The sequence below is a fragment of the Vitis vinifera genome, chromosome 5 (assembly GCF_030704535.1).
Source record: "Vitis vinifera cultivar Pinot Noir 40024 chromosome 5, ASM3070453v1".
In the NCBI taxonomy this organism is placed as follows: domain Eukaryota; kingdom Viridiplantae; phylum Streptophyta; class Magnoliopsida; order Vitales; family Vitaceae; genus Vitis; species Vitis vinifera.
This window is the reverse complement of record NC_081809.1, coordinates 5292374-5303035: the sequence shown is the minus strand read 5'-3', so window position 1 is coordinate 5303035 and position 10662 is coordinate 5292374. Positions and strand designations below refer to the sequence as shown.

Below are 10662 nucleotides of genomic sequence, written 5' to 3'. Positions count from 1 at the left end.
TGTATGTTAACATGCAGAGTAGAGCTACCTCTTGGGTCCAAAATTGATTTGTTTTTGGTTGCAATTTTTTTTTTTTTAAAATATATTATAACTTGAAATGGATATATAAAGATGTTCTTGAAAAGAGAAAAAAGGAGAAAAACTGTGGGATTTTTAATGGGCAGGCAATGAGTAGAGTTTGAATACCATTAGATGGACTCATAATCTGATCAAGCTCCATGGGGCATTGGACGTATGCCTAAGGGAATGAAAGAAGCAACAGTGTGAAAGGTGAGTGAGTGAGAGTGAAATTCTTGTCCGTTTCCCCAAACTTTGCCCAACATTCACTACCCTTTATTTATATTCCGCAACTATGCCCATAGCTCCCTTGTCCTTTCCTTAACACTGTTGATTCCTGGGACTTTGATAGCGGGCATCACAAATACCCATCTCCCTTTCCCATCAAGCCAAGCCCTTACTTGAGTCCACCACCAGATTCTTTCCGGGCCATCTGGAACACGGCATGGGGTTCTTCACTTCTCTTTTGATTTCCGTTCGGGTACGATGCGCTTCTTCTTTACTTTGTTAGGCCTCTTTACCCTTTTTATTTCATTAGATTCCTTTTGTTTGCCGAGAAACCGCAGATTTTCTCTTGTTTTTTTTGGTTCCCAAATCGAAGAAAGAATGCTGCACCCAGAGTTGATTTTCCCTTTCTTTTCCTTGGTTTTCTGGGTAACCAAACAGAGCATTGATGCTGCAGCAGCAGAAGAGGGGGCCAAATTGTGATTCAGTGTGCTGAGAAACAGGGAGATCTTGGGTTTTTCCTCGTGTCAGTATGAGAGACTTCCCATCTTGTTTTGGTGAAAATGGGGTTCAAGTAGCTGATTCTACTTCTTCAGGTGTCTCTAGGAGTACTGCTCAAAATTTGGTTACATGCGTCTATTCATGTAAATTAGGAGGCAAATCTTGCTTGATCATAATTACATGGAGCAAAAATCTGGTGGGTCAGTGCCTTAGTGTTGAAATCGATGATTGGATGAATCAGTGTCTCTGTAAATTTGACATAAAGCCATGGTTGTTCGCCAAAAGAAAAGGGTCTAAGAGTTTTGAGATTAATTCTATTCAAGTCGACACATATTGGGATCTCTCTTTGGCAAAATTCGGATCTGGGCCTGAGCCATTGGAGGGCTTCTATTTGGCAGTGGTGTTTAATGGAGAGATGGTTCTACTTCTCGGGGATATGAGGAAAGAAGCATTCAAAAAGACTAATGCCACACCTGGTTTTTACAATGCCATCTTCGTTAGCAAGAAGGAACACATTTTTGGAAAGAAGTTGTATGGCACTAAGGCTCAATTTTGGGACAATGGCCAGAATCATAATCTATCAATTGAGTGTGACACAGTTGGTACAGACGACCCCTTCCTCGCCATCCGCATAGATAGTAAGATGGTTATGCAGGTGAAGCACCTCCGATGGAAGTTTCGGGGAAATCAGACCATCTTAATCGATGGGCTCCCGGTAGAAGTTTTCTGGGATGTCCATAATTGGCTGTTTGGTCCAAGTGTCGGAAATGCAGTTTTCATGTTCCAAACTTGCTCCTCAGCTGAGAAGTTGTGGTCAAGCCAACCATTCTTTGATTCCTCTGCCTTGCTTTCGCCTTGCTCACAGAATTTCAGGGAGTTTAAATTACAAGGTCTTGGTTTTTCACTGATTTTGTATGCTTGGAAGAATGAGTAGATGTATGTTGTTTCTCAGTTGAGTGCAAAACTAATATTTCTGAGTGAAGATTTTATAAATGACATGCTTGAATTACATGGACTCTTGTATATAAGCAGGTATGGTAGAGCAACTCCTCTTTTGCCCACTTCATGTAATTCACTTGGATTGATTTCTATACCTAATTAAAAGAAAAAAACGGGGAAAGGATTCTAGTTGATTGTTGCACCAGACTCAATAGGCTACTGTCTTCTGTATTTAAAATTCTTCATGGGAATGATGAATAAGTAAATGACTTTGTATCACTTTGTTCCTCACTCTAAATGTTTGCACATTTTATCAACATGCTCTGTCTCTGGAGTGGCTAACCCTTGTCTCAAGGTCAGAGAAGTTTTTTCCTTGCACAACTAGATAAAATGCCTCATTCTTTTGGTTGATGCTAGATAAACATCTATGGGGTTATATTTTATCTTTGTAGCAGCAGGTTTAGATTACTCAGTATGAAAATTGTGCTTGTAATGGAAAAGGGTGTTCATATTTCTTAGTCTGCTACTGGTTTGGTGAATCTGTCATGCAATCACATCATAGCAAAATACAAAATATGTAGCTCTCATGTATAATAAACATATGCCATTATCAGTAGTGAGGCCCATTTATTAAGGGTCTTCTAGAATATGTCAACAAGTTCATTCATGACACGGAAAATAGAGAAGGGCTCAATGTTAACCCTGCTGTAGACTTGTAATTGAAAATCAGTTCTCTACTTCTGTTGCTCTCTGCTGATTTTCATTGTATCATTGTCTTTTGTGGGTGACCTTTATGGAGTAGTGATTCCCTCTATCTTGCTCTCTCCCCAAGCATTTTGATTGAATCTACTTTGGTCCTTGAGGGCAATGAATTTGTATGAATGGATGAACATAGCTTTCAGGTTCACGTTGCCCTTCCCCTCCCTCTCCAAGCATTTGGACTGAACATGGATTGATCCTTTGGGACAATGAATTTGTATGAATAATTGAACCCATCTTTCAGATTCCTGCCCCTCCATCCCATACACTTCGATTGAAAATCGTGACCCTTTGGGTGCAATGAATTTGTATGCATAAATGAGAATCCATCTTTTCTAGTCCATGGTTGACTAATTTCGAAATAAGAAAACATATTAGTGATAGATACCTGAGTGAAACATGGTCAGGAAAACCACAGGATTCCAGGCTGGTATTACAAAAGAAATGTCTAATATTTCCTAGAAGCCCTGGTTTAGTTGTAAAGAGTTATGGCTGGGCCAGGATGTGGTTTTTAAGGCATAATATTTCTTTTGAGGGAAAGTACTACCATGGTTACTGCTGGTCCAAGGAGAGAAAAATGAAAATTATGCTGCAGAGGCTTTTACCCTCCAAACTTTTCAAGATTGATGTCTTATCATCAAGGGCAAATTATATATTATTGACCGTTTACTTTGTAATGCTATGCTGTTAAACAAAGCAACCATTATAGCAGTGGCCTCTGAACCACCTACACTTCCAAATCTCAAAAGCTATCATTTGCAAAATTACACAGAAATAGATTTCTCCCCACAACTCCCAACCACCTAACTCACTACCCTTTCCAAGTAAAATAAGACCAAAAGGGTATAACTTGTTTAATGGTGGCAAAGAAGGGACCTGTGGGCATGTTTGGACGTTTAATGAAAATTTTATAGCGTGGGGTAAGCTGGCTGCTTCTTGCAATCTTAAATTGTCCTCCCAAACTTCTTGAGAAGAAGAAGATCTGATTAGTTCAGTTGCTCAAGTAAAACAAGCGCAATTCAATCTGCTTTACTTGCCTACTCATGGAGATCATTACATTCCACCCTCTATGCAGATATAAAGATGCTCACACCCTTTTTCAAGATTGTGATGGGTTCTAGCAGTATGGAATAATCAGCGAAAGGATCATATCAAAACACCTTGCAGACATCCATCTGTATCCCACAAAAAGCACCTACCACAGCTTTCCCACGCCCACGGTTTGCTCGTGAACTAGTGTTCATTGCGGCCTAGGAAACCATAGCTCTGGAATGCTAGAAAATTCCATGACACTGTAACCAAATGGTTACCAATTATTCTCACATAACATATAGCTGCAAGGGGTTTGCACTTGGGTTATAGAAAAAGGAAAGAAAAAAAAAGAAAAAAAAACTCCCTTGTTATAGACTCTTAACTCCAACAACAATCAGACTTTCAGATTTTCTAGCAAATGCCTTCTGCTACCACTGACAACCAGAACACCATTGAATTCCATTCACCATGCATTTTTTTTTTGTTTTTCCAACGTATCATGACAACACACAAGTCTTACACTCCTAATACTACGTACACACTGGCATCTTGATTAAAACATTTATCATGACAATTGTTTCTGTTTAGAATTCACCACAGGGCCAAAACCTTAAGCATTACAGTCACCCTCTATTACATGTTACTCCATTGCCTTCTTCCACAATGTAACCAGGTCTAGAGTCGATCCATGAGTTCTATGAATAGCTTCAGCACACCAGCCATGGCCATCGTCAACGGTTGGCATCCTGACTTCCATGAAGGGAGTCACTAGTTGTTTGTTCCCTGGCAGCACCACCCCCGCCAAAACCCTCAATACATTTGAAGCATCAATGTCCATGCAGACATTAAGCTCTGGAACACCTTTGGGGAGAGGAGGAATCCTGGTAATCTTGAAAAAACCCAACAGGTGGTTCTCTTCTACCTTTTTCCCCTCACCTTCATAAACAGCAATCAGTGCCTCAGTTTGGTTGTCATGAGCAGTAGAGAAAACCAGCTCCTTGCGTGCTGGAATTGTGGTGTTCCGATTTATGATGTGAACAACGTTGTTTCCATCAGCTCGAATCCCAATGCTAAGAGGGGTAGCTTGAATAGTTAGCAAGTCCAGATTGCCAAAAGGATCGCTAATACCTGAAGCAACTGCTCCTTCCAATGCTGCTCCAGTAACAGCAGCTTCCAATGAATTCATCCCTGCATATATTTCTCTTCCCTTACAGATATCCTTGACGACATTCCTAATCATTGGAATATGGGAACACCCACCAACGAGTATTACATCACTCACATCCTCTACTTCCACCTTTGCATCATGCAGGCACTGGATTATGAGGCTTCGACATTTCTCAAACACATCATGATTCAATTCCTCAAATTCCACCTGACTCACAACCTTACTTATTTTTAACCCATTTCCCAAGTCAACCTCAACTAGAACAGAAGTTTGGTAAGAGAGCTTGTGAATTGCATCCTGAGCTGCTACTCTAAGCAACCCTATCGATTTGATATCGTTAATTCCATGGTTGAAGAAGAAAGACTCTGAATTTGGCACGAGATGATTCATCAAATTCTGAAGCATGTCTTCACCTCCCATGGTGGTCCCTGATAAGGCTTTTATCTGTGAAATTCCCCCTGCTGTAGCTGTTATAGCTACGTCACAATATCCTGCACCCATATTAAAAATGAGAGCAACCTTCTCATTTCCGCTGCCCATATTCTCATGTATAGTCTGTTGTTGCTGCTGTGCATAAAGCAGTGCTACAGCAGTTGGTTCAGGCATCAATCTGAGGACATGGAGGCCAGCCATGGCACAGGCTCGCTCAATTCGTGTCAGTTGGAACCGATTGAATGAAACTGGAACAGTTAAAACAACATTTCTTATGGGACGTTTAAGTTGTTCTTCAGCCATGGTTCTCAATTCCACTAAAAATATTGCAAGAACTTCTTCCGGAGTGGTAGCTCTCCATACATTGTTCACCAAGGCTGCAATAAATGGCCGAATCCCAATGTTCATTGTATGTACCAAAAATGGGAGGCTTTTGCTTGCATGAACAACTGGATCAGTGTCAACTCTACCAATTAGGCGTTTCATGTTGAAAATTGCAGCTCCAGATAAGATGTCAAGCTCATTCGAGACTTGGTTGCTTACACCACCTGAAGGAATTTCATCTTTGAAGGTGACAAATGATCTCATCATCTTCTGGTTTCTAGTGTTCTTAAGGAGCTCCACCTGGGTGCCATTCCAGACTGCAACACTGCATTGTGAAGTGCCAATGTCAATTCCAATTGCAATTTCTGGGAAAGCTGAGGAAATCTTTTCCTCTCCAGTTGTTTCACTATCAGATGCCACAGTGTATGCTTGTTCAGCCATTCCTGCATTTGACATTATTTAATGAAGAAAATGATGGACAATCACAAGCAAATAAAACATGGCAGAACCAGAAAATTACAAGGTATATAGTACCATCATATCATAAATAAAAGCAACATTGGGATTTTATGGTCTCTCTACCCATCTTTAAAAAAGAATCCCGTCAATTATCTACATTAATATTTCCTAAGTTTTCTTTTCCAATCTTATACTTCTTTTAACCTTCATGAAATAGAAGTTCATCATATCAATGAGAATCAAATTGTAGTGAGAACAATTTTTGAGAAAAACCCTTCAGAAAAATTAAAGATCTTGAACAAATCCATAGGACACAAGCTCCGTGGTTTAAGTTACACTGTGGAAATTTCTGGGAATAATATACATAAGCCTTAGAAGTCACTCCCATGCCCAATATATAGCAGAAAGTAAATTATTCATCAGATGATCCAAACACAACCATTCATCCATAACTGAAATAATATCACCACCTCAGGAGTTGTTCAAGTACCTTGGCTTTGCAAACTCCACCTCCAATGACTACAAAATCAGAAAAATGAGAAAGCACTTAACAAATTGATTGCTGCAACATTTGGTTGTGAAGATGTGATTTATGAATTCAAACAGGGTGATGTATCTTAGACACGTGAGATAAAATATGTAAATATGTTTTAGTTAGGAGGATGACAGTAAAAAATTAATACTTTGATAAGCTGACATCCTGCTAATAACACAGATTTGGTACCTAAAAGAGCTTAGAAAGTATTCCGTTTAACAAAATTTGGCTAGAAGGATGATGTCCCAGGTCTTAAGCCTCAGCCTGGATGGAGATACATGTATAATCCAACACCAAATTAGGCTCTGCTCAGCTTCTACAACTTGAAGTTCAATATAGTAGGGTTCTTGTAGGTTCTCCAACAAACACCTCTAAGGCATCTTTGTCAGCAATCAATAGATTTAACATTTGCATGACACCCACCCTTTCTACTCGCATGAATAAGGAAAAATGATTTATATTTTCACCAAATGTCATAAACAACATAAAATGTCACAAAGAATATCCCTCCCCCACCAAAAAACACAAACTAGCTCAAAACTAATCAAATATCCATCAAACCGGGCAACCCAACTCTAGAAACGAAGATCAACACAACCAGGGCGACCCATCTCAAGAAACCAAGATCAATACAAGAAAATGGATGTACTAGTTAAAAAGAACTCTTTGTGACTCAAACACCAAACCCCGAAAAACTGAATGTGCAGAAATGCAACTCAGCAACTCATACTTACATCAATACGCGATAACAGGACCGACCCAGTAGCAGGAATGATGATTAAGATCATGGGTTTGAAGAACCAAGAAAAATAAGAAAAATGCTTCTCTTACAGCACAAGTCCATAAGCAATCAAAACTAGAAGCAAGCTAATACAATCGCATCAACGTTTAACACGGTAGTGAACTAATTAAACACGTTGAAAAGCGGCAATGGAAGGAACCTTACCGTTAAGAGAGACAGCAGTTAGCAGCGGAAGAGTGAATTAGACGAGCAGTGATATCGAAGATGAGGAAAGTGGAGAGACTAATAGTCCGAAACCAAATTCTAGACCATCCCAGAAGGGGGAGAAACAGTTTCCAAAGTTTCTGCCAGAAGGCTCCAGAGACACCATGCGGCTACGTGGCGCGACCAGCCAGTTCGAAGCGACAAGTGTCAGCGCACCCCAAATTGGGCTTTAGGCCCATGATGTGGTATTTTCTATATCCGTTAGAATTTCAGGCCCATCTAGGCCCAGAAAGGCTGGATGGCTTGATAGGAAAGTTCACCAAATTTGTAAATGAGGGTTAATTTTAGTGTAGATATGCTAAAGGGAAGACAAGAAATTCTTTCACGTCAAGCTTTCCCCGCTTTTAGACATCTCAAAGAGTATAAATTTTGACTTGTTCTTTAAATCTAAAGATTAAACTTTATTTTTTATTTTTCAATTATACGAGTATCATTCAAACTTTCATCAATCAAATCGTCCAAACACAAGAATTTAATTCTATTTCTTTTATATTCAAAATTTCAATTTTTATATTCAAATTTTCAATTTTTATTCTAAGAGGTGGTTGAACATGAATTTTCTTATCTCATCTAACGCCTTATATTTATTTTATAATAACTCTCATGGGTTAATTTCGTTCATCTCTAATGAGGTTTTAACTAAATACACATAATCTCATAGATTTATTTCATAATGAAAATATTAACATCAGATAGATTGGCAACACTCTTAAGACATGCGATGTGTTGCTCCAAAGTTAAGAAACAAGGTTTCAGACTATTCATTTTTCGTAGAAGAAAGAGAAGCAACCATTGCTGACTTTGGATCAATGTCTTGCCCTTGGTAATTTATATAAAAAACAATAGTATCAAATATGGACTGTGTGACCAAAACTTTCTGTAGAGTTGTCACTATGGCTTGCTGAAGTTGTGGCCTCATCCTCCTGGATTACAAATGGTATTGGAATTCGTTTTACCACGATGATTTCCACTAGAAAATTGTGCATTAGGATTTGAATTCTGGAAGCAACCAAAGAATTATATTCAGGACCTAATCCTCCAAGAAGCTCCAGTACGTGGTCATGCTCCATTACAGGTTTGGAAATAGCAGCAAGACTATCAACAATACTCTTCATTGGAATATACTTCATCATAGTCAAAGATGCTTTCTTCAATGTTTGCAACTGCAATCGTTGTTGCATACTACGTGCCTTTGAGGAGGTAGGAATTTTTTTTCCAATGCATTCCAAGTAGAATGTGAGGTTGTATGTCCCATGATCTTTATCATAATATCAGGAGTGAGTGATGAATATATCTAACTAAGGATCATACGATCAAATCTCCTCTAAATGATGAATTCGATCTAGTTTTGTCGCATCAAATCCATCTATCTTAGAAGGGCATGGTTTCAACCCTTCCACAAATTCTTCAAATCCATTAGCATAAATCACATTTTCCATCTATGAATGCCAAAGAATATAATTCTATTTGTCTAATTTTACAGGCAAAGTGTGATTTAGTACCTATAAAGGATGAAATGAATTGGGAAGAGAAGTTTGAAAGGATATTGGAGTAGATGCAATGAAAGAAAAAGTCATCTTCGTGTTTGGTTGTAGAGAAAATCCTAGAAGCTCTAATACCATGAAAGTTCTAGATAATGAACTAAACCCTAATACCATGAAAGTTCTAGATAATGAACTGAAAAACCACCCTATACATGAGCTTGTGATATTATATATTTATATCAATTTACAATGTGCAATACACCATATCTAAATAGAGTAAAATAGGGTTGCAAAATGTACACCCATAATAGATAGTTGTTAGTACTAGTGGATTATTCTAGAAGTTAGGCTGAGGTGACAGTATGTTGTTTATCAAGGTTGGATTAAGTTTGAATTTTATTTCATCAACATAAGGTTGTTTTGACACATGCTAAATAATTGGATTAGGTTATATAAGTATGAATAAACTAAAATTTTTTAGGTTTGTCAATTTATATTACATTTTAGCATAATAATAGATTGGATTGTGTTAAGGGCAATGTTGGAGCAACAAATTTTCAACAAGTTCTTTCCATGGAACTTCCACTTTGCAACCTCACGAATAAGCGTAATAACTCTCAACCATTGAATTTTATGTCTCCTATGGACAAATACACATGAGTTGCCAAGAAAAGGAAGGATAAGGAAAATGAAGGATATTTTGAGTAACAAAATTTCCTTGTGTTAGTTTCAAGTTAATTATCTATATATAGCCAAAAATGAACTAGCAAGTCATTGATACTTGGTTCATCCTCACTGGAAGATGAAAACCTTAAACAAATGTATGCTTATGGTCCTCCACCCTATAACGATATTTTAAATTTCATGAGTCCTTATGAAATGAGACTCATTTTAAAAAAATTCTTTATTCCTATAAGAACAAATATGAGATGATAACTAAAATGCCTATCTATCATGAATGGAGACAAAATGAGATGAAGATAAGTTTGTCATAACCATCCAACAAGATGAACATGAAATAAATGAAAATATGGATAAACTTAATCCCTTAGTAAACCACGATGATCCATCATTCGATCCATAAAGATTGGATTTTGGTTCTTTCATCCAACAAGAGGTTAAATTTTTTATGATACCTAACACATTGTTTGTTTACCAAACTAGAAAAAGATAAGACACATTTACATTTTAAAACATAACATATAATAAAATAGTTAGCAATCAAATTTATGAGTCTTATCAACTAATTTATGAAGAAATATCAAACTTAAGTATGATATCATAATGAATTTTGTGATGTTAAAATAACTCCATTTATGCATTTAGGATATGAAGAGATAAAGGATTAACACCTTTATGTCATTGTAAAGCCAATAACGATGAAAGTAGACTTTCACTTCTTTTTCTTCTATTCACGTTTGTCTTCTATGCTTTTATCCTTTTAAAACACCACTTGGTCTAAAACCCTTTCACCCATTAATTTTATTTTTTAAATGAAGGACAATTTCTTCATATATATATATGTATATATTCTTGATAATATACATATGCATTTTCATGAGTTCTGATGTCTAATTTTTCTCGGGTGATTCATTTATATAATTAATATAATATATTATGTTAAAAATTAATATGATATAATTATTTTTTTAAGTGATATGAATTTTTTCTTTCAAAAAATGTATTTGGACCTAAAATTTTTATGTAATGATATACCGCAAAGCATTAATATGCATATATT

General features: G+C 37.2%; 2 protein-coding genes across 3 annotated transcripts; one reads left to right on the top strand and one right to left on the bottom strand.

The window, feature by feature from the left end:
* The first annotated feature begins 241 nt into the window (after positions 1-241).
* Positions 242-1844, top strand: LOC100246068 (uncharacterized). The gene is made up of 2 exons (XM_010651590.3): positions 242-538; positions 724-1844. Exon 2 carries the CDS (start codon positions 815-817, stop codon positions 1715-1717), a length of 903 nt encoding a protein of 300 aa, XP_010649892.1. The 5' UTR covers positions 242-538; positions 724-814; the 3' UTR covers positions 1718-1844.
* Positions 1845-3948: 2104 nt separating this feature from the next.
* Positions 3949-7560, bottom strand: LOC100252916 (heat shock 70 kDa protein 8). 2 transcript variants are annotated; one of them, XM_010651589.3, is made up of 3 exons: positions 7378-7560; positions 6387-6415; positions 3949-5880 (listed from the first exon to the last, which is right to left on the bottom strand). In XM_010651589.3, exon 3 carries the CDS (start codon positions 5876-5878, stop codon positions 4154-4156), a length of 1725 nt encoding a protein of 574 aa, XP_010649891.1. In that variant the 5' UTR covers positions 5879-5880; positions 6387-6415; positions 7378-7560; the 3' UTR covers positions 3949-4153. The 2 variants fall into 2 exon arrangements, with proteins under 2 accessions (XP_010649891.1, XP_002282143.1); XM_002282107.5 differs by lacking the exon at positions 6387-6415 and having other exon boundaries at positions 7378-7559.
* Positions 7561-10662: the final 3102 nt, after the last annotated feature.

Excerpts from the sequence above, each read along its gene's own strand:
- LOC100246068 (XM_010651590.3), top strand. The coding sequence starts at position 815 with ATGAGAGACTTCCCATCTTGTTTTGGTGAAAATGGGGTTCAAGTAGCT.
- LOC100252916 (XM_010651589.3), bottom strand. The coding sequence starts at position 5,878 with ATGGCTGAACAAGCATACACTGTGGCATCTGATAGTGAAACAACTGGA.